At 42.7% G+C, this 22,288-nt stretch overlaps 1 protein-coding gene across 1 annotated transcript in view; it reads right to left on the reverse strand.

The window, feature by feature from the left end:
* The window catches only part of PGR (progesterone receptor), a 164,431-nt gene that overhangs the window by 112,897 nt on the left and 29,246 nt on the right, over window positions 1-22,288 (reverse strand). The window contains 1 exon segment of the mRNA XM_030200227.1: window positions 4,667-4,783. Within this exon segment, the coding sequence (XP_030056087.1) occupies window positions 4,667-4,783 (117 nt within the window).

Below are 22,288 nucleotides of genomic sequence, written 5' to 3' on the forward strand. Positions count from 1 at the left end.
ACATTTTTTGCCAGCCTCTATGCCAGCCTCAAATGTCATACCCAGCTCCATCACAGCAGTATGCAGGTCCCTGGACCAGTTTTTAGTGGGTGCAGTGCACTTCAGGTAGGCGGACCCAGGCCCCCCCCCCACCTGTTACACTTGTGGTGGTAAATGTGAGCCCTACAAAACCCACCAGAAACCCACTATACCCACATCTAGGTGCACCCCTTCACCCGTAAGGGCTATGGTAGTGGTGTACAGTTGTGGGGAGTGGGTTTTGGGGGGCTCAGCACCGAAGGTAAGGGAGCTATGCACCTGGGAGCAATTTGTGGCATGTGAGGGGGACCAGTGCACTACGAATGCTGGCTCCTCCCACGACCAAGTGCCTTGGATTTGGTCGTTTTTGAGATGGGCGTCCACAGTGTCCATTATCGGTGAAAACCGAGGTTGCCCATCTCTAAGCTAGACCATTAGGCATATAGATAGCTGGGTGGCTGGTGGACGTGAGGATCGCCTGGTGACTTGCCTGCCTGGTGCGAAGGTGGCGGACCTCACGCGTCACCTAGATAGGATTTTATATAGTGCTGGGGAGGAGACGGCTGTCTTGGTACATGTGGGTACTAATGACATAGGAAAATGTGGGAGAGAGGTTCTGGAAGCAAAATTTAGGCTCTTAGGTAGAAAGCTGAAATCCAGATCCTCCAGGGTAGCATTTTCTGAAATGCTACCTGTGCCACGCGCAGGGCCCAAGAGACAGGCAGAGCTCCAGAGTCTCAATGCGTGGATGAGACGATGGTGCAGGGAGGAGGGCTTTAGATTTGTTAGGAACTGGGCAACATTCTGGGGAAGGGGGAGCCTATTCCGAAAGGATGGGCTCAATCTTAACCAGAGTGGGACCAGGCTGCTGGCATCGGCGTTTAAGAAGGAGATAGAGCAGCTTTTAAACTAGAAATGGGGGGAAGGCCGACAGTCGCTCAAAAGAGCATGGTTCGGGATAAGGTATCTTTCAAAGATATCACCATAACAGGGAAGATAGAGTATCCTGATAGTGAGGTTGCAAAAGAGATTGTAGTAGATCGGGTATCTTTAAATAACAATAAAAATCAGACAAAAGATTGCCAATTAATACTGTCAAGTACTAAGCATGATGTACTTAGGAACAACGAACATAGTTTGAAATGTCTATATGCGAATGCCAGGAGCCTAAGAAATAAGATGGGGGAGTTGGAATATATTGCACTAAATGAAAAATTAGATATAATAGGCATCTCTGAGACCTGGTGGAAGGAGGATAACCAGTGGGACACTGTCATACCGGGGTACAAATTATATCGTAGTGATAGGGTGAATCGGATTGGTGGAGGGGTAGCATTGTATATTAACGAGAGCCTTGAATCAAATAGATTGAAAATTCTGCAGGAAACAAAACACTCCTTGGAATCACTGTGGATTGAAATTCCATGTGCAAAGGGGAAAAGGATAGTGATAGGAGTGTACTACCGTCCGCCTGGCCAGGACGAACAGACGGATGCGGAAATGTTAAAGGAAATCAGGGACGCAAACAAACTGGGCAACACAATAATAATGGGGGATTTCAATTACCCGCATATAGACTGGGTTAATGTAACATCTGTACACGCAAGGGACATAAGATTTCTTGATGAAATCAAGGACAGCTTCATGGAACAGCTAGTTCAGGAGCCGACAAGAGAAGGAAAAATACTAGACTTAGTCCTTAGTGGTGCTCATGATCTAGTGCAGGGGGTAACGATACGAGGGCCGCTTGATAACAGTGATCATAATATGATCGGTTTTGATATTGGCATTGAAGGAAGTGAAACTAGGAAATCAAGTACGCTAGCGTTTAACTATAGAAAAGGTGATTACGACAAAATGAGAAAAATGGTGAAAAAAAGACTGAAAGGAGCAGCTCGCAGAGTAAAAAACTTGCATCAGGCGTGGATGCTGTTTAAAAACACCATCCTGGAGGTTCAGGACAAATATATTCCACGTATTAGAAAAAAGGGAAAAAAGACTAAACGTCAGCCGGCGTGGCTAAACAGTAAGATAAAGGAAATCATTAGAGCCAAAAAACAATCCTTCAGAAAGTGGAGAAGAGAACCAACTGAAAGTAACAGGATAGATCATAAGGAATGCCAAGCCAAATGCAAAGCGGAGATAAGGAGGGCAAAAAAGGACTTTGAGAAGAAATTAGCGTTGGAAGCAAAAATACATAGTAAAAATTTTTTTAGATACATTAAAAGCAGGAAACCGGCCAAAGAGTCGGTTGGGCCGCTGGACAAAAATGGTGTTAAAGGGGCGATCAAGGAGGACAAAGCCGTAGCGGAGAAATTAAATGAATTCTTTGCTTCGGTCTTCACCGAGGAGGATTTGGGGGGGACACCGGTGCCGGAAAAAATATTTGAAGCGGGGGAGTCGGAGAAACTAAACAAATTCTCTGTAACCTTGGAGGATGTAATGGGTCAGTTCAGCAAGCTGAAGAGTAGTAAATCACCGGGATCTGATGGTATTCATCCCAGAGTATTAATAGAACTAAAAAATGAACTTGCGGAACTACTGTTAGAAATATGCAATCTGTCCCTAAAATCGAATGTAGTACCGGAAGACTGGAGGGTAGCCAATGTTACTCCGATTTTTAAGAAGGGTTCCAGAGGAGATCCGGGAAATTATAGACCGGTGAGTCTGACGTCGGTGCCGGGCAAGATGGTGGAGGCTATTATTAAGAATAAAATTGCAGAGCATATACAAAAACATGGACTGATGAGACAAAGTCAGCACGGATTTAGTGAAGGGAAGTCTTGCCTCACCAATCTAATGCATTTTTTTTGAGGGGGTAAGCAAACATGTGGACAATGGGGAGCCGGTTGATATTGTATATCTGGATTTTCAGAAGGCATTTGACAAAGTGCCGCACGAAAGACTCCTGAAGAAATTGCAGAGTCATGGAATCGGAGGTAGGGTATTATTATGGATTAAGAACTGGTTGAAAGATAGGAAGCAGAGAGTAGGATTGCGTGGCCAGTATTCTCAGTGGAGGAGGGTAGTTAGTGGGGTCCCGCAGGGGTCTGTGCTGGGTCCGTTGCTTTTTAATGTATTTATAAATGACCTAGAGATGGGAATAACTAGTGAGGTAATTAAATTCGCCGATGACACAAAATTATTCAGGGTCGTCAAGTCGCAGGAGGAATGTGAACGATTACAGGAGGACCTTGCGAGACTGGGAGAATGGGCGTGCAAGTGGCAGATGAAGTTCAATGTTGACAAGTGCAAAGTGATGCATGTGGGTAAGAGGAACCCGAATTATAGCTACGTCTTGCAAGGTTCCGCGTTAGAAGTTACGGATCAAGAAAAGGATCTGGGTGTCGTCGTCGATGATACGCTGAAACCTTCTGCTCAGTGTGCTGCTGCGGCTAGGAAAGCGAATAGAATGTTGGGTGTTATTAGGAAGGGTATGGAGTCCAGGTGTGCGGATGTTATAATGCCGTTGTATCGCTCCATGGTGCGACCGCACCTGGAATATTGTGTTCAGTACTGGTCTCCGTATCTCAAAAAAGATATAGTAGAATTGGAAAAGGTACAGCGAAGGGCGACGAAAATGATAGTGGGGATGGGACGACTTTCCTACGAAGAGAGGCTGAGAAGGCTAGGGCTTTTCAGCTTGGAGAAGAGACGGCTGAGGGGAGATATGATAGAAGTGTATAAAATAATGAGTGGAATGGATCGGGTGGATGTGAAGCGACTGTTCACGCTATCCAAAAATACTAGGACTAGAGGGCATGAGTTGAAGCTACAGTGTGGTAAATTTAAAACGAATCGGAGAAAATTTTTCTTCACCCAACGTGTAATTAGACTCTGGAATTCGTTGCCGGAGAACGTGGTACGGGCGGTTAGCTTGACGGAGTTTAAAAAGGGGTTAGATAGATTCCTAAAGGACAAGTCCATAGACCGCTATTAAATGGACTTGGAAAAATTCTGCATTTTTAGGTATAACTTGTCTGGAATGTTTTTACGTTTGGGGAGTGTGCCAGGTGCCCTTGACCTGGATTGGCCACTGTCGGTGACAGGATGCTGGGCTAGATGGACCTTTGGTCTTTCCCAGTATGGCACTACTTATGTACTTATGTACTTATGTACCATCTCAACATTTAGGTCGCCCATCTCTAAGCTTGACCATCTCAACATTTAGGTCGACCATCTCTAACGTCGACCTAAATGTTGAGATTTGGGCGTCCCCGACTGTATTATCAAAACGAAAGATGGACGCCCATCTTGTTTCGATAATACGGGATACCACGCCGATTCAAGGGGACGTCCTCAGAGATGGGTGTCCTTAGAAATGATAGTGCCCGTTCGATTATGCCCCTCTACGTGAACTGCCCCCCATATAAAAACTTAGTTGAAAACAAATACAGTACTCTTTTTATCATCTTCCCTAGTGCTTCTATATTCATTCCATAATTATGATCAAAATATTTGAAGCATAGAAGAAGAGATTGGGAGTCTAATATCGACCGTGATAAGAAGTTTCACATCAATATGTTGACTTTTGCTGCTTTTGACCTCTCTGATATTGCTTATGGAAGAGTTAAGTAATATGCAATTGTCTAATAGCATCTATGAGCTGGCTTGTTTCTGCATCACAGGTTTAAGAGAAGAGCCTTACCTCCAAGAATCATGCCTGCCTGGCAACACTTTCTCAACCGACACGCTGGACAATTCTTCCTCCGAATTTTATCGACAATGCAGTCATTTCTTCCAGCACACAAATAGTTATGCTGACCTAAGAAGAGGCAACATTTAAAAGCAATAACGTTAATACAACTTGACTGGGCTGTAATTCCACTGCAGCAGTCTGGTAATTTCATAGGCGATGAGCTTGAAGCTTGCATGGTCTCTGATGTCACTTTGCTCTAATGTTTTAACAGCCCAGGTTAAAGGATTTCCTGTCTTTTACTATACCACTCATTCTATAACTTGGTGCCTACTATTAGACCAAATATGTCCAAGTTTGTAGCAGGGTGTCCAAACTGAGCCTTCAAGCAGTTAAGTTTTTAGGATTTCCACAATGAATATGCATGATATCTATTTGCATACAATGGAGGCAATGAATGCAAAAAGATCTCATTCACATTCATTGAGGAAATCCTGAAAACCTGACAGGGTTGTGGACTTCAAGGACTAAATTTGGACACCCCTTGTTTATAATACAGAAGCACTTAAATGCACGAGAGGCTTCAGTAATTGGTATTTACACTCATACTCAGTGCTATCTTATAATGCAGTGTTTCCGAAGTCCGGTCCTGGAGTACCCCTTGCCCAATGGCGTTCCTGGGGGGGGGTAGGTGCGGTCCGCCCCGGATGCACGCCGCTGGGGGGGGGGTGCCGCGCACGCCTGTCCTGCGTTGTTCCATGCTTCTTCTCTGTCCCAGAACAGGCGTGCACCCGGGGGGGGGGGGTCCTTCGTGGGGGTTGTCCTTTCACTGGGGGGGGCTCCGCGCTGCATCTGGGGGGGCGCTGTACCCAGGGGCGGGGCACATCGGCAATCCGCCCCGGGTGTCAGCCCCCCTAGGAACGCCACTGCCCTTGCCAGTCAGATTTTAAGGATATCCACAATGAATATGAATGAAAGAGATTTGCATATAATGGAGGCAGTGTATGAAAATCAAGTTCATGTACACACCAGTGGCATAACTATGGGGGGCCTTGGTCTCCCCATTCTAGCTTCAGGCACCACAACTCTGATGGCCAGTCAAGTGCCTGTGTTGAGCATGCTCAGTTTCACTAAAAGGAGTGTGCAGGACATGAGGGGAAGACAGAGCAGGCCCAGAGGAAATTTGAGAGGACCCAAGCCCCTGTGGACCCATGTAGCTATACCACTGGTAGATGGGCATTAGCTAACATCCTGTGCTAATGCCTATTAGGATTAAGGTCCTAAACAATGACAGGGTTTTTGTTTTCTATAGTGCTCATTCTTATGACTCTTCCCATATCCCTAAACTGATGTATTTTTATCGTTCTCTCTCTTCCTTACTCCCCTATTCATTCTCATTCTCATTCATTTTCATTCATTCTCTCTCTCTCTCTCTCTCTCTCTTCCAAATAGGCTGTTAAAATAATTTATAAATTCTTCTGATATCCATATAGAAACTGTCAATCTCATTAAAGCAGGTAAATATATACATAAAGCCCAGTGACTCAATGTGGGAATACCCTTGGAACATCCCTGAAGTGAGATCACATTTGATTGGGTCCAAGTAGTTCTGTCTGGGCAAATGTAAAAAAAAAAAAAAAAGGATTTACAGATTTAGAAAGGAGTCTAAAGAAGACAGGATGAGACAAATTAGCATGGAAAGGACTGCTACTGAATGACTTCTCTTGGTGGCGTTTCCCATGTATCAAAAGAAAAGGAACTTTGTGTAAGGAGTGATTCCTGTCTGTGAGCCAGAGGAGGAGGTGATATAGCTACAGAGATTTGAGTAATCAATAAGGCTACATCAGGATCAACAATATATGATCTCCCATACCACACCCTGCTGCATTTAGTTTAGTTTATTATTTACATCCCATGCTGTATTATTTTCATTAATACAAGCAGATATTTTTTAAAAAAACCCAAACAAACATAAAAATACCATTACATTCCCAAAACACCAACCCCAAAATTAAACGCAATCTTTAAAATGATAACTTCCCCATAAAATATGTCTCCTAAAATAGATCATGAAAACATGATACATACTAGATATTACTAAAACAAAACACACATTATCTTAGATTCTCAATTTCTATTCTAATAATTGACTCACTCTTCTTGTAGCTGTGTTAACTCCCACTGTGACAGACTGAAGATTAGAACATTACAATAGTCTGCAAGGTCATGGATTAGTGTGGCCAAATATTTATTGTGAAGAAAGGATTTTACCTTTCTAATCAGTTTCAGTTGACAAAATGCATTCTCTTGAAACATTTGCTATCAGTGAATTGAAATTTCAAGCGGATCAAAACTCCCAGATCTTGAACCCTTACTTTAAAAGGTAGAGAGAATCTTGGACTTCTAAGAACATAAGAATAGCCATACAGGGTCAGACCAATGGTCCAACTAGCCCAGTATCCTGCTTCCAGTGGTGCCCAATTCAGGTCACAAGTACCTGGCAGAAACCTAATTAGTAGCAACATTCCATTCTACCAATCTCAGGGCAAGCACTGGCTTCCCCCATGTCCATCTCAATAACAGACTATGGACTTTTCCTCCAGGAACTTGTCTAAACATTTTTAAAAGTGAGATACACTAACCACTGTTACCACATCCTCTGGCAATGAGTTCCAGAACTTAACTATTCTTTGAGTGAAAACATATTGCCTCCTATTTATTTTAAAGGTATCTACATGTAATCTCATTGAGTGCCCCCTGGTCTTTGTACTTAGAGTGAAAAATTGATTCACTTTTATGCTTTCTATTCCACTCAGGATTTTACAGACCTCAATCATATCCCCCCTCAGCAATCTCTTTTCCAAGCTGAAGAGGCCTAACCTCTTTAGCATTTCCTCATATAGGAGGAGATCCATTCCCTTTATTATTTTGTTTGCTCTTCTTTGAATATTCTAATTTCACTATATCTTTTTTTAGATTCGGTGACCAGAATTGAATGCAATACTGAAAGTGAGGTTGCACCACGGAGCAATACAGAAGCATTATAATATTCCTGGTCTTATTTACCATCCCTTTCCTAAAAATTCCTAGCATCCTGTTTGCTTTTTTGGCCACCACCATACACTGGGCAGAAGATTTAAGCATATTGTCTACAATGACACCTAGATCTTTTTCTTGAGTGCTGACTCCCAAGGTGGACCCCAGCATCATGTAACTATGATTTGGATTATTCTTCCTAATGTGAATTACTTTGCATTTCTTTACTCCTAGTGGTTCCACAATTCCCAGAAAGCACTCACAGACCCAACACAGGAACCGCCCGGATTCTTATCAGTCCAGACAAGCAGAGTCAACAAACTAATAGTGTTTATTGTCACAGAACTTGGAACAGTGAAACAGAAAAAGTTCAATCAGCAGAACAATAACAGGTAACTGAAATATGGATCAATTATAACACTAACTAAACATTTGTATACTATCTAAGTAGTACATGGGAAGATCAGGACATATAACTATTTATACAGCCTCAGCAAAGAGATCCTATTCTCTTTTCTTCCTGGCTAAGACTGCAGCAAAAGCTAGTAGCTCCTGGGTAACTTCAAACTCCAGGCCAATCAGAGCCCAGAAAAACAACATTTGAAAATAGCTGGCTACATCACTGTAGATACTTCCTCTTTCTCTGTGTTAACTAAAGAAGGAAGGGTCAGTTCTCTGTAACAGCTTTAAGCATAAACATGCATCACATGCTGGCAAAACCAGAGAAATACATTGCAGAAAAATATCAAAACAATTATCACAGTCTTAAAACACACTGTTCTGTCACACAAGGTAGCTGTATATTTATGTCTATGGGGAGAGTGTGTATATGTGTGTGTGTGTGTGTGTGTGTTTACATTTGTTCGTGTGCAAGGGGCATGTGTTTATATGCGAGAGATGTCTAAAAGGGGATGGGTGTGTCTCTGTGGATGTGTGTGCTAATGATTTTATGGTGAGAATACTTAAGGGAAACTTTAAAACAATACAGGAAAGCAAGACCTTTGAAGTCAAAATGATTAAATATTTTGACACCCACCAGACAGGACTTAACAAAGATCTGGGTTTTCTAGCCCATTATAAACCATAAAATGTCACTGTGTTGTCACCCTCTGATCACTATGCATATCTCCCTATCCCTCATCCTCTCAGCCCTCTCTGTTTCTCACCTAGCCCACCCCTCCCTCATCCTTTCAGACTGTCACTGAAATACTTTGATGCTTCACTTATATATGCTGTTGCTTATCAAAATTTGTTAGTCCAATAAAAAAGGTATCATCTTATTTTCTTTTCTATGCTTTATTTTATTCTATTTCTATTGACGTGTGATATATATATATATATATATATATATATATATATATATATATATATATATAATTTCCCCCGTTCTACCTAACCTGAGCCCCTGGGCACACCTACTGTACAGGTACGCGTGGACTTGCACCATGCATACTTTTAGACATGACCTCATTTTAAATGAGCTCATTAACCCATAAATCAGAATTTTGCATGCAAAAATGATTTATAGAATTACCAAACTAAAAGTCTAAAACACCTAAGGGAAATTCTTTAAACTCAGCATCTGCATTTACATGTCCTTCATACAGTTACCTGTGAAAGTGCCAGCAGAACATCTTAAGTGATATGCTGTAATAGTTCACATAAGTGGCATAGCATGGAAGTGGAAGGAGGCAATTACATGAGTGGGGCATGAGTTATACATTCCAGTAAGTTATGCATGACTCTGTTGCATTTACATGCACACAATTATGTGAGGTCTATGGCTGGTATAAGAGAGAGCCACAAAGTATGGTATCACTGTTTCAATAGAGGGGGTATCGCTGTATATCATAAATTATTACCCAGCTCTCAAATATTTCAATAGCTTCATTAGCTTTCAAAAGTATTTATTACATTGTATAGGATCCTTCAGATTCCCCTGTCACCACCACACAGGCTAATATTGCGAGCCAGGCATTTTTATGGTGGGCAGGCATTTATTTAGTAATATTGAGAATTTTATACATTTTAAAGCTAATATTGTAGAGAATCTAAAGGGATGGGTCACCTGAGTGAAATATTTAAACTGTTTAACTATTTCACTGTGTATTTGGAAAAACCTAATATGCTGTGTTAACATGTACTGTAAAATGTAGTTGAAAAGCAAACTAAGAAATGAGTGTGATCCCATCTTTTCTTTTGTTATACTGTAAGTCAGTCTTTCTGCAATCAGGGACTTGCAATACTAGTTGGACTACAAGACCCAGAATGCAATGGGAAGTGTGGCTAAGGGAACTAACAACCTATTCTGTGCTAATTTATTTATTTTATTTATTAGTGTGCTTATATCCCACATAATCCGAACATTAATTATTCAGTTCTATGTGGTTTACAATAACTAAGACTAGAAATGAATACAATATACTTTTTACAAGTATGAAGAAAACATAAACAGTGAGATTTTGAAAAGAGAAACAAATAAAGATATCATAACATTTGCTATTTAGTCCATTGTCTAACAATGCAAAAATGTTTTTACAAGGAATGTCTTGAGAAATTTGCGAAATATTAGATAGTTGATAACCCTTTTTATCTCACTAGGGATGGTGTTCCACCATTTTGAAACTGTATGTGAGAAATCTCTCTTCAATATGGATTTACATCTGATGCTTTTATAGCTAGGAAAATGTAGTACAAGATAGTTTCTTGATCTAGTAGACACATTGAAAGTAGATACATCTATCAGCTTTATCATGTAATCTGGGTTTATGCCACAGATTATTTTGTAGATGAATGTACATGTTTTTAAGATGATTCTGGCTTTGATTGGTAGCCAGTGTAATTTAGATAATAGTGGGGCTGCCCTATCGAATTTTGAGACTTTGCATACAAGTCTAGCAGTAGTATTTAGGGTACTTTGAAGTTTTTTGATGAGGGATTCCTTATTCCCTAAATAGACTGAATTGCAGTAGTCCAGTTGTGAAATTACTAATGTTTGTAATCTTGAAGTTTTTTTTTTTTTGCATTTGTATCCTGCACTTTCCCCACTCATGGCAGGCTCTGTGCGGCGGGCAATGGAGGGTTAAGTGACTTGCCCAGAGTCACAAGGAGCTGCCTGTGCCGGGAATCGAACTCAGTTCCTCAGTCCCCTAAGACCAAAGTCCACCACCCTAACCACTAGGCAGCTTTCTAGAGACACTTTCTCAGTCATGGGCCATATTTCTAGCTGATAAGCAAGAATGGCCAGCACTGCTTAAGTTTGTTTTTTCTATGCATAAATCTGCTAATGTTTAACTGTATTCCAAAGTTGGACTGCACTCAAGTCTCCAGGAGAGCAATCAATTTTCCTGTCCAATTTAATTATTGTCAAGTCATTTTTATTCTTTGCAGATATTCACACATTAATTTCTGACTGTGGGCTAATTGCACGGAGTATTTTCCCATGGATACAAAGAGGGGCAGTTCTGTAACTGGGCACCTGGGAGGGTTTATATATTTATAGAAACTTATATCTTGCCTATCTAAAAAATCTAAGCAGGTTACAATAATAAAACAAAACCAAACACAACAAAAACAACAGACAATTCAGAAACTATAAACAAACAGAAATTAGCCAAAACCCTGCTTAAATAAAGAAGCCTTGGGTTGCTTCCTAAAAGACAGTAAAGAATCAATCTACCTCAGCTCTAAAGGAAAAGCATTCCACATGCTGGACCTGCAACAGAAAACATATGAGCGCGGTTGTCTTTGAGATGATGAAATGAAGGGACTTTAAGTAAGCATTTATCCTGTGACCGCAATGACATAGTAGGACAATAATCGTGTAAAGACATTACTAGACTGGCCAGGGCATCCCCATGCAGTACTTTCAAAACTAAAACTAACACTTTCAACTGAACATGCCACCCAACAGGCAACCAATGCAATTTCAAAACAAGGGAGAGACATGATCCATCCTAGATCTGCCAAGAATTATACAGGCAGCAGCATTTTGTACTACTTGAAGGGTCTTCAACGAAGATGAAGATAAGCCAAATTGATTCTATAAAGAAACTAGACCTATATATATTTTCTATAGAATACTAGCATAACCATTAAATATGGATTTAAAGTTTAGTTGCCAGTACTTACCAAGGCCACTGAGAGACAAAGCTGGCCCAGGGCAAACAATCTTCTGGACCCTGCTGCCATCGCCCCACTGCTGCCGCTGCCTCCCCACCGTTTCTGCTGCTCCCCTCACCGCTCCCCTCTGCTGCTCCCTCCCGCTGCCACCATCATCTTCCTCCTGCAGCAGCGAATGAGAGAGAGAGTGCTCTGCTGGCTATAAGTCCTTCTTCCTGCTGTGTCCCACCTCCTGTGAAGTAACTTCCTGTTTCCATATAGGCAGGATGCAGCAGGAAGAAGGACCTGTGGCTGGCAGAACAGTCTCTTTTGATCACTGACACCGGGTCCTACTTGGAAGCCAGGCCTGGGGAATCTTGTCCCCCCCTGCCCCCCCTCTCGGTGGCCCTGGTACTTATACCAGCCTTAGAGCTGGTGTATTGGCACTTAACTGCTGGAAATAGGCGCATAACTTATATTATTCTATAAGTTATCCACAGAAGTGTGAGTACTGCCTAAGAAGGCTTAATAAGACAGGAGATGGCATGAGCCTATCTAGCCCATTATGAGGCATATTTTCAAAGCACTTAGCCTTCCAAAGTTCCATAGAAACCTATGGAACTTTGGAAGGCTAAGTGCTTTGAAAATATGCCTCTATGTGTGCTGAAGCTAGTAGGTGAAGCTTGCCACCATATTTAGTGACCCAAAAAATTCACAGACGCTAAACAATAGTTATTAAACCTCCTTGGTTTTGCCTACTTTTTGTTAGGAGGGAAGTTGGGGAGTTTTGGAAGGGTTGTTTTCGGTACACCAATATGACAGCTGTTTGGAGGAAATGGATTCAATTTTTTGATGTCATGCCATCTCCTTAAACCTTCTTGACCCTGCCCATACTCCACCAAGTCTCAAACCATTTGTATGCTCCATTGCAAATATGCACTATGGAGTCCTTTTGCTAAGCTGCGATAGGCATTAATGAACGCCTAATGCAGTAAAAATGGCCTAATGCAGGGCACATTAAAACATTCTGGCCCTCATGATCAAAAGCAAACTCCGGCGCTAGAGGCTGTTAACGCCATACTAGCACCGGAGTTTGCAGCCCACCCATGATCAGAGCCCTCAAGCACCTGAAACAACGCACTCGAGGGCTCTTAACGCAAGTAGCATGCAAATGCATGCTAAACAGGGCTTCCAGCATTCATCCCCAATGATCAGCGGCCAGCGCGCCAAAGATTGGGTCGCTGGCTGCGGCAAAATCAATGCCAGCTCTGAGCTGGCGTTAGACTTTGCGGATCATTGGGGAGGAATGGTGAGCCCTGTCCAGCATTCTGATTCCCTGGTGGTCTGTGGTCACCCACCCTCCCTGCCGGCCCCCCCGGCTGGCCCCCCTACCTTTTGTTGGAGGAGGGACGCAGCCTGCCTGCCTCCCTCCTCTTTCTGTCGACGCCGCTGCAAAATGGCGGCATCCAGCCCTGCCCATTGCATCCTGGGATGTGGTGGGCGGGGCTACAAACCATGTAAGGGAGCTGTTTGACAGGTTTGGGCTTTTGACAGCCCAGACCTGTCAAACAAGTGCGGGAGGATTGTGCTGAGCGCATGCTCGGCACAATTCTCCCGCACTTTAAACATGATGATCAAAGATAATAGCGCTGCTTAGATTTGTATGCATTATCTTTGATCATCGATGCAGAAAAGCCCTGCACTGTCCCGGCGCTATTTTTAGGGTGCTGTTTGGAACAGCGCAGAGCTTTTGATCATCTGGGCCTCTGTGTTAGTCTTGCCATCCGCATGCAACAAGAGCATGGTATTTATTTATTTATTTTTAATTTTTGTAAAGTGGGGTGTTAGGGATGAAGAATGGGTGGAGAGTGGGGCGTGGAAGCATTACCCAGCTCATGCACTGACATTACCGCATGCTAACTGGTTAATGAGGTCTTAACACCGGAGTCCTTACTACTTCCTAAACAGGAGATAAAAAGGGCTCCCACACTCATTTTTTCACAAATGGTCTGCACAGCCAGAAATGAAACAAATTGAAAAAAGGGCTATTTTACGGTTACTCTAGAAATGGGGTTAGAGCGTGGGAAATACCCACAAAAGGGCACACTAAGCCCATTAACTAGCGCAGCTTAATAAAAGTCCCCTTTGTAATTAGTAGACATTTGCAGAATAGTGCTTAGGTGGAGTTTTGGCCGTTCCTGCATAAATGCCATTATTCTAAACATTTATATGCATAATTGGTGCATAAATGTCAGCATATCGGTATAGAATTACTCCCAAGGACACAAAGGGTGGGGTGGAATTCTGTATAGATCGCCCAGCGTTAGGCACTGGGATGATACGGGCTAAATGTTTTCTATATGTTTGTATGTGAAACAACCTTTATAGAATACTAGTTTAGCGTGTATTTTGCTCCTAACTTTAGTGCGAGTACAAACATCTGCCAAAGGCTAGTGTGAATCTTCACAACCAACTAAGGACAGTTATACATGTAAATGCAAGTATCACCACACCTAAATTCTGGAAACTCACTTGTCCTGCCCATGCCCCTCCCATGCCCACTCCTCCTTTGGAGTTGTGCGCAATGAAAATAGGGAGTAGGGCTGATCCATGCATAACTCCTAATGACTGCCTATTAAGTGCTTCACAACATCAATTATTAATTGTTATCACCAATTAAGTGAATTACTTTGTGCGTGGATCTTGGAACAATGCGTAAAATTGAGCACTCAACTTTGGGCGATCTATACAGATTTCCTCTGATAGCACATAACCTGCAGAAACTGCACTTAGATTGAAGGCATGGACATTATATGCCTGCTCGAGAGCAGGTGCAAATGTACACTCAATCAGAGGTATTTTATAAAGTATGCATGCAAACAGTAGCTTCACCTACACTCTGCCCCAAGCACACCTACTGTACAAGCAGGGCCGCCGAGGGGGGGGGGGGGCAGGGGGGACAAAATTCCCTGGGCCCGGGCCTCCAAGGGGGGCCCGGCGCCACAGTTCCCTCCACCCACCCCCCTCCGTCCACCACCGGGCCCCCCTGAATTCAAATCATAGCGCCTCACCTGACCTCGCTCCATGTGAAAGAAGCGCAGCAGCAGCAGTCTGCAGATCACCTCCCTGAAGACCTTCCCTCCCTGTGTCCCGCCCTCGTCTGATGTAATTTGCGCGAGGGCGGGACACAGGGAGGGAAGGCCTGAAGGGAGGCGATCTGCAGACTGCTGCTGCAGCTCTTCTTTCACACGGAGCGAGGTCGAGATGTGGCACTATGATTTGAATTCACAGGGGCCTGGCCCGGTGGTGGGGGGGGGGGCGGCGATGGCGATGACCTTGGGGGGGGGGGCGGCGGGGGGCCCCGGGGGTGGCCTTGCCCCGGGCCCGGCCCAATCTCTCGGCGGCCCTGTGTACAAGTACACACCGGCTTGCAGTATACGTTAGAGCCTAATTGAAACCAGCATCTGAAATTGAACATTTGTTTTTGGCTGAAACCAAAGACAAAACCAAAACTGGCCTCACCCCCCCCAACCTGACCAAAGACTGACCCCCTCCTGGACCCACCGTCAAATGTTGGCTTTGGGAGGGGGGCTACGACCAATGGTTTGTTTTTGGAAGGGGGGCTGCCACTGGCAGGTGGGTCTAGGAGGGGGTGCTCTTTTTGGTTGGGGAAGGAGGGAGGGAGTAGGGCTGCACATAGTTTCAGTTCCAGCAGACAATGCACAGTCATTTTCAGCCAAAACCGAAACAAGGCTGAACCAGGGGCATAGCCAGACCTTGGCAGGAAGGGGGTCCAGAGCCTGAGGTGGGGGGCCTTCGCTGATCTGTTTCTGTCAGTCCTGACTCCTGACGTCCTGCATGCATGTCCTGCATGGGGCTACATACAGGACTCTGGGCAAGTCACTTAACCCTCCATTGCCTTGTCAGGAGTCCGGACTGACAGAAACAGATCAGTGAAGGCACTGGAGACCGGCGCTGAAGAAGACTTCAGGGGACCCTTGCCAGGAAAGGTACCTGGTGACGGTGGGGGAGGGTCGTCGGTGGAGGGAGGGGGATCGAAAGTGGCGGGGGAGGGTTGGCGGCAGGGGGGATCGAAAGTAGAGGGGGCCAGGGCTAAATCTGTGGGGGCCCATGCCCCCGTGGCCCCACCTAGCTATGCCCCTGGGCCGAACATGGAGTTCGGGCCAGTTTCAATCCCGAAACCAAAAACAAAAATGTAGTCAGCCTCTAATGTATGTACTTTTAGTCGTGACCTAATTTTATAAGAAGTCATTTATGCAAAGATGGTTCATTTACTTTCCATGTGTAAAAACACACATTCATACATCTGGTCCTATATATGGTATGCAAAAAAAAAAAAAACAACAACAACAACAAAAAAATAACCCAAACAAAAAAAACATAACATCTTGGCACATACACAGATAGCCAAAACAATATACAAATTCTAGATAATAGAATGGATTATTAAACATCTGTGCCTTTCGTTTTTAAGTTTCTTACATATTACAGGTGAAAAATAACTAGACAACTGTGTTTGATTGCTTATGCATTTTGGGGTAGGGGTTGCCTCAGAAGCGTAGCCAGGTTCAGCCAGCTTGATGGCGCAGGGGGAGTGAGAGTGGACTTCTGCCGTCACACATTTTCAGTGCTACAAAACGAAAAAAATAGGTGTCTGCCCCAGCAGAACTCTGTTTAGGGGAGCGGCCGCTCCCCTGGCGCCCCACCTAGCTACGCCACTGGGTCTCCTCCCATATAATTTGCATTTTTTGTCATTGGTTGAGATCTGTTTTTCTTTGCATTTATGTTGTCTCTTAAAAATGACAAGCAACCCTGGATGTAAAATGGAATACAAAAGTAAAACTAACTTCTTCCCCACCCGTCCCAAGCACACATATTTTGACTTTGAGCAGAGGTTATCTTGTTGCAGTTCTTTTTCTTGCTAAAATAAAATATGAATTCCAGAGCTGGGGAATGATGACAGAGAAGTATCCACTGCATGGTCAGATTATAATCAGCTGCAACCTTTCATCCATAAACCTTAACTAGCAAAGATGTTCAGGGAGACAGACAGTCTCTACTAAGACAATATAATTTTGTAGCAGAAGCCTCAGAAGGCTGCCCTCTGACTCACCAATCATTCATTGGACAATAGGAGTGCCCTGTCCAAATTAGAAGGAACTAAAAAAAGGAGCTTGCATGCAGGAGCCTGTGTCTTCCTTTCAGCTAAGCTGTGTGGGAGCCCTCCAACCAGGGGCAGACTGACAGTGGTCAGGGCCCCCGGGCAGTAAGGGTCATTGTGGCCCTCCCTGGTCACTGCCTGCTGCACCACCGCCCCCCCCCCCCCTCCCGCACCACTGCCCCCCCCCCTCCCGCACCACCGCTGCCTTCCTTGGTCCTACCTTGAAGGGCCTGGTGATCTAGTGTCTTCTTCGCGGGCAGGAAAGAACCCCACTCTTTCCTGCCCGCTATTGCTACTGTGCTTGGCCAGCAGCGGTGCCGCTATGTTTTTCAAAATGGCTGCCGTGACTTACCTCGCTAGTCTCACAGGTCTCAGCAGTCTCACGAGATTTCCACAGGAAGTCTCAGTAGCCATTTTTAAAACAGGACAGCAATTTATTCACATGTTAGCTAGGCTTTACCCAGCAACTAGCTAAAACAAAAGGAGAATACAGGTCTAGGGAGTTGTTTGAGGAAGAGAAAAAAAACATAACAAAGAAGCTGGCAGTACCCACAGAAAAGGTAACTGTCTGTCCATCTATTGAGAGTAGAGCAAAGAGAAGGATAGACCCAGAGATATAAAAGAGACCTGCTATTCAAATGTATCTCCTTTACACCTGGCAGGACTCAACTCTGTGGTGGAAGGAACCTGCCCCCCAGATGCATCCCTTACCGCAGCATTCCAGGAGTCTCTTTAAATATTTTGCTACATACACCAATACAACGATTAAGGAAGATAAGTCAAAGGGGTTCTTTTACTAAGCTAGCTTATGTGCTAATATGTGCCTAACACAGCTAAAAATGGAGTACCCCGGCACGTGCTCAGGCATCCTGCAATAACTTCAAAATGTGCGTGGTTTAAGGAGGTTTGCCAAGGGCAGGGAGTGGGCGTTCCTACACTAACCAGTTAGCGCAGCATTTTTCAACCAGTGTGCCATGGAGCATTGGTGTGCTGCAGCTGGTCTGTAGGTGTGCCACGGGAGTTAAGGGTCTTGTATTAGTAGGGCCAGCTTAATTTGTACTGGAATGGAGTGTACCTTTTAAAAGTCTCCTTCTCTCTAGAGGTCAGTGCCAGTGAGCAGCAATTCATACAGTGTGCTTTTACCAACCCCAGAGCCTTCTCTCTGATGTAACTTCCTGCTTCCACATAAGCAGGAAGTTGCATCAGAGATAAGGCTCCAGGTTTGGCATGAACAGCCTGTATGAATCGCTGCTTGCTGCCGCCAACCACTGAGACAAGTAAACGTTTGAAAGGTAGACAGGGGTGGGGAGTCGGAGACAAGGGACAATATCTGGTTGCTGGCTGGAGAGGGAACAGGAGGGAGAGATACTGGACTATTTGTGAGGATGGAGGGGGGTGGAAGAGAAGGCAATGCTGGACTATTTAGTGGGAGGAGAAGGTAAAATACTGGATCATGTGTGGGAGTGCAGATGGGGGGGGGAGGAATAATTCTGGACCACGTGGGGGTAGGGCAGAGGGTAAAATGCTAGACCATTTCAGGAGGTGTGCCTTGACAATTTTAGCCATGTTTAAGTGTGTCGTGAGTCAGAAAAGGTTGAAAATCTCTGAGTTAGCATATCTACATTACCACACACTAACTGGTTAGCACAGGGATACCACACGAGCACTTATCACCTACAAAAAAAATGTTTTTATAATGCTGCTATCTTTTTAGACAGATGTTCCTTGTCTAGCTAATATTAACAGTTATGCCGGGGGAGCTTTGCTGTTTATATGCCCTTTTTTATACACTTGCTTTTTTAGGTTGCTGTTTTAAATTCTTCTTTAACATATATGGTGGTCTATATTTTTGATTATTCCACTATGGTTCATTAATGTTCTGTTTGCCTGTAACTCCAATGCACCAATATACATTGTTTTCTGGCATACAGCCATCTTTTCCCCCCTTTTTATTTCTTGTCCCTAGGTTTTTCAAATACAAGTCTCACTGTTTTGCACTGGCCTTTTTTTGTGTTTCAACTGTGAAGTTAGTTCCTTTGCAAAATTTTCATCTCTTGCTTTTTCATTTAAGCTTTATGTATTGTTTTTTCTTGATTCATTATTTATTGCACATTTATGCTGGAGTTTATTTTGGTATCATTTTTTCTGTTAAAAATGGTTATTACATTTTTTATGTTATTTATATATTATCATCATCTTTTTAATTGTTTTTATTTATTTATGTACAGTGTAAGACCCCTGAAGCAGATGGGTGTGTCCTGTTGAAACACGGTCCCGTGTTGGGTTAAATACATGAGTGGTGCTGAATAAAGTTTGTTATATCTTACCTCTGAGTGCAAAGATTTTTTGGTCCATCCCTACTACTTGGATTTTGTCTGGCAGTAAATGCTTACATGGTAATTTTTAAAACTGGCCATACACAAATGGCAACATTAGCAAATATCCATACTCAAATCTAAACAAGGTTCTAAATAAATATCGTATGTTTTTATGAAAAGGAGGAAAAAGACTTGCGCAAACTCCTGGACTCAACAAACAGTCTTCAAGGAATTGGACTTCCTCATCATCGGCAAAAAACCTCCTGGGGCTCTTAATAATTCTTTTCTATATTTCAAACTCTCAAACTAGGTATAAATTCAAACTTAGCTTTGTAGTATTGGTCTTAGTACGTTTCTCCAAGAGTTTACCGTGATCAACAGTGGCCAGCGTTTCGAATTGCCCTTTCTGCTCAATCTAGCCGGCGGAAGCTTATAAGAGCTTTGAAAACAGTTCCTTTAATTCCTATAGATTCCAATCTCTTTAATAAAATCTGATGATTTACAGAATCAAACACGACCAAAATATCGAGTGGCACCAAAAATAACTAGTTCCTTTATCAAAACCAGTTTTGAATACATCCAACAGAGAAACTAACAATGATTCTAAATCATGTTTGGATCTAAACCCAAACTTATAATTATCCAAAATTTGATTTTTCTCAAAGAACTCAATCAATTGATCTAACACAACTTTTTCAATCACTTTACTTAGTCCCGCCCTAAACACGCCCCCTTGCTATTCGGACGAACTGCAGTGTAGGACGTCCAAATTCTGCCTTTCGAAAATTGTGATTTGGACATTTTTGTCAGATGGACCTTTTTTGGCCATTTTCAGATGCCTATATGCTTTGAAAATGAGCCCCAAAGTTTCAGGTCTTCCAATAGTCTAAACTTCACTGGTCAGAGCTACTTCTCCATCCTCATTCACCTATACTTTAGTTCTCATCCTTTTAAAATAAACATTATCTAATTTATTTAGCTTTGCTTTCTCATTATCATGACTCCTAAACTACTCAGTTGTCTTTGTTGTTCAATGTTATCTAGTTTTTCTAAGCTCACAACTGGGTTTCATGGTCATTTCTCACAAACGAAATGAGAAGAAAACTATTAAACTGTAAACATATTTTCTACATCTATTAACATAAAAAATCCTTTCCTCCACTACACAGGTGTTGCTCATAAAAGTCATTGATATCTAGCCTAGTGCTTTCCATATCAATGGATATAAGGCCCAAAGCCAAAAAGAACTCTGAGAACTGAGCAGGCTTATGTACTGTGGTTGATTTCACCACAGTACATAAGCCTGTTCGGTTCTCAGAGAAGTATTATAAGTTCTTTTTGGCATTGGGCCTTATATTCATTGATATTGTTGGTTATCCCTGCCTTTCGTTCTATATTGATCAGCTAACAAGGGCCTAGTATTTTCCATCAAAACTTTAATATTTCATTAGTTCTGTCCTCTATGAAATGCTAGTCGAGTAAACAAATAAAATCCTGCAAGTTTTTTAAACTTCTCATAAACACAGCAAGTTTTAAATGCTGATATTAGTTGAGGACACATAATATAAACTGAGTTTTTTTTTTTAACACATTTGCCTCTAATGCTAGCATTTCATCTGTGAGAAAACAATTTGGGGATAATGTGAGATATAAATGTCACAAATAACATTTTATTAAACAAATATTAATTGAACAGGGTAAAAATGAACCATCATGATTCATTTTTTTGAAAGGAATTGTGTTTCTTTTTTTATCTAATTAGCCGACCTTGAAAATGGCATGAAGTTCCTTCTCTTCAGAATGCAGGATGCAGATAAGAGCACACAGAGTTTACTCCCAGTACCTCATGCTAGGAGTTCTGCATTGGAGAAAGAAACGTCAAGTAGAGCAGAAAGATTTAAAAATGTGACCGAAAGAGAATCATATGCCATTTTTAACAGACCAAGTTATTAATGATGCTGGATACTGTTACCCAGCCTAAATATACAATACAGAACCAAATTCAAATATTTTCATGTGGTCCCAGAACTGCATAAAAGGAGTTTTAAAGGGAATAAATCCCTGCCACCCCATCCCCCTCTTCCACACTGGTTTTCAACCCAATCCTCTGGGCACATCCAGCTAGTCAGGTTTTCTCCACAATTAATATGTATAAGATAGACTTGCAAGCTCTGCTTCATTTGACTGCAGATCTATTTCATGTGTATTCATTGTGGCTATCCTAAAAAAAAAAAACCACACACACACACACTGTGGGTGCCCTGAGGACTGTGTCGAGAACCAATACAATATAGCACATGCACTTTTATCTACAAAGAAAGGGAAAGGGGAAATTTCAAATCTCATTTTAAGCAAGTAAACATATTTACATATATAAAAATCCTGAATATTGCTCCCAAATGATTTCTATTACTACAAAAAAAAAACAAAACAAAACCAGAAGCAGCTTTAGGAAACATTTTAAAATATAGGTTTAGATTAATTCTAGCAAATGTGTTCAAGCCCTTTTATTCTTGAAGGAGAGGTTGGTGTTTAATATTTCGTAATAATGTCCTTCTTTATCTGTTCCTACCCCTATGAATCGGTGTACAGCAGGGCATGACTGTGCCGATCCTTAGCATAATGTCATGCGGGTTTTGTAGAGGCTGAGGTACAGCATGAAAACAGCAAGAACAGCTGAACGCTGGAGTCATCCAAGACAATTATTTTAAAAAAACGGGAAGTGTGCTAACATTCGTTAATGGTTTATGAAATACAATGTAACTGTCCAGAAAATCAAGGAGACCTACAAATAGCCCCTCAGGTGGTGCACAAATATCTTTGATAGTGCATAGCTTGCAGGTGGGTGTGCACATGGGCTGAGCATAGGCAGTGCACACACATGTGTAATTATGCATGCATCTCTGGAATTTGGGGGGTCTTTTAGTAAAGCTTAGCTCAAGTTATCTGCAGCAGGACTCACTGTATTCCTATGGGCCCTGCTGCAGATAACTTGAG

This window comes from Microcaecilia unicolor, chromosome 4, assembly GCF_901765095.1.
Source record: "Microcaecilia unicolor chromosome 4, aMicUni1.1, whole genome shotgun sequence".
Taxonomy (NCBI): Eukaryota; Metazoa; Chordata; class Amphibia; order Gymnophiona; family Siphonopidae; genus Microcaecilia; species Microcaecilia unicolor.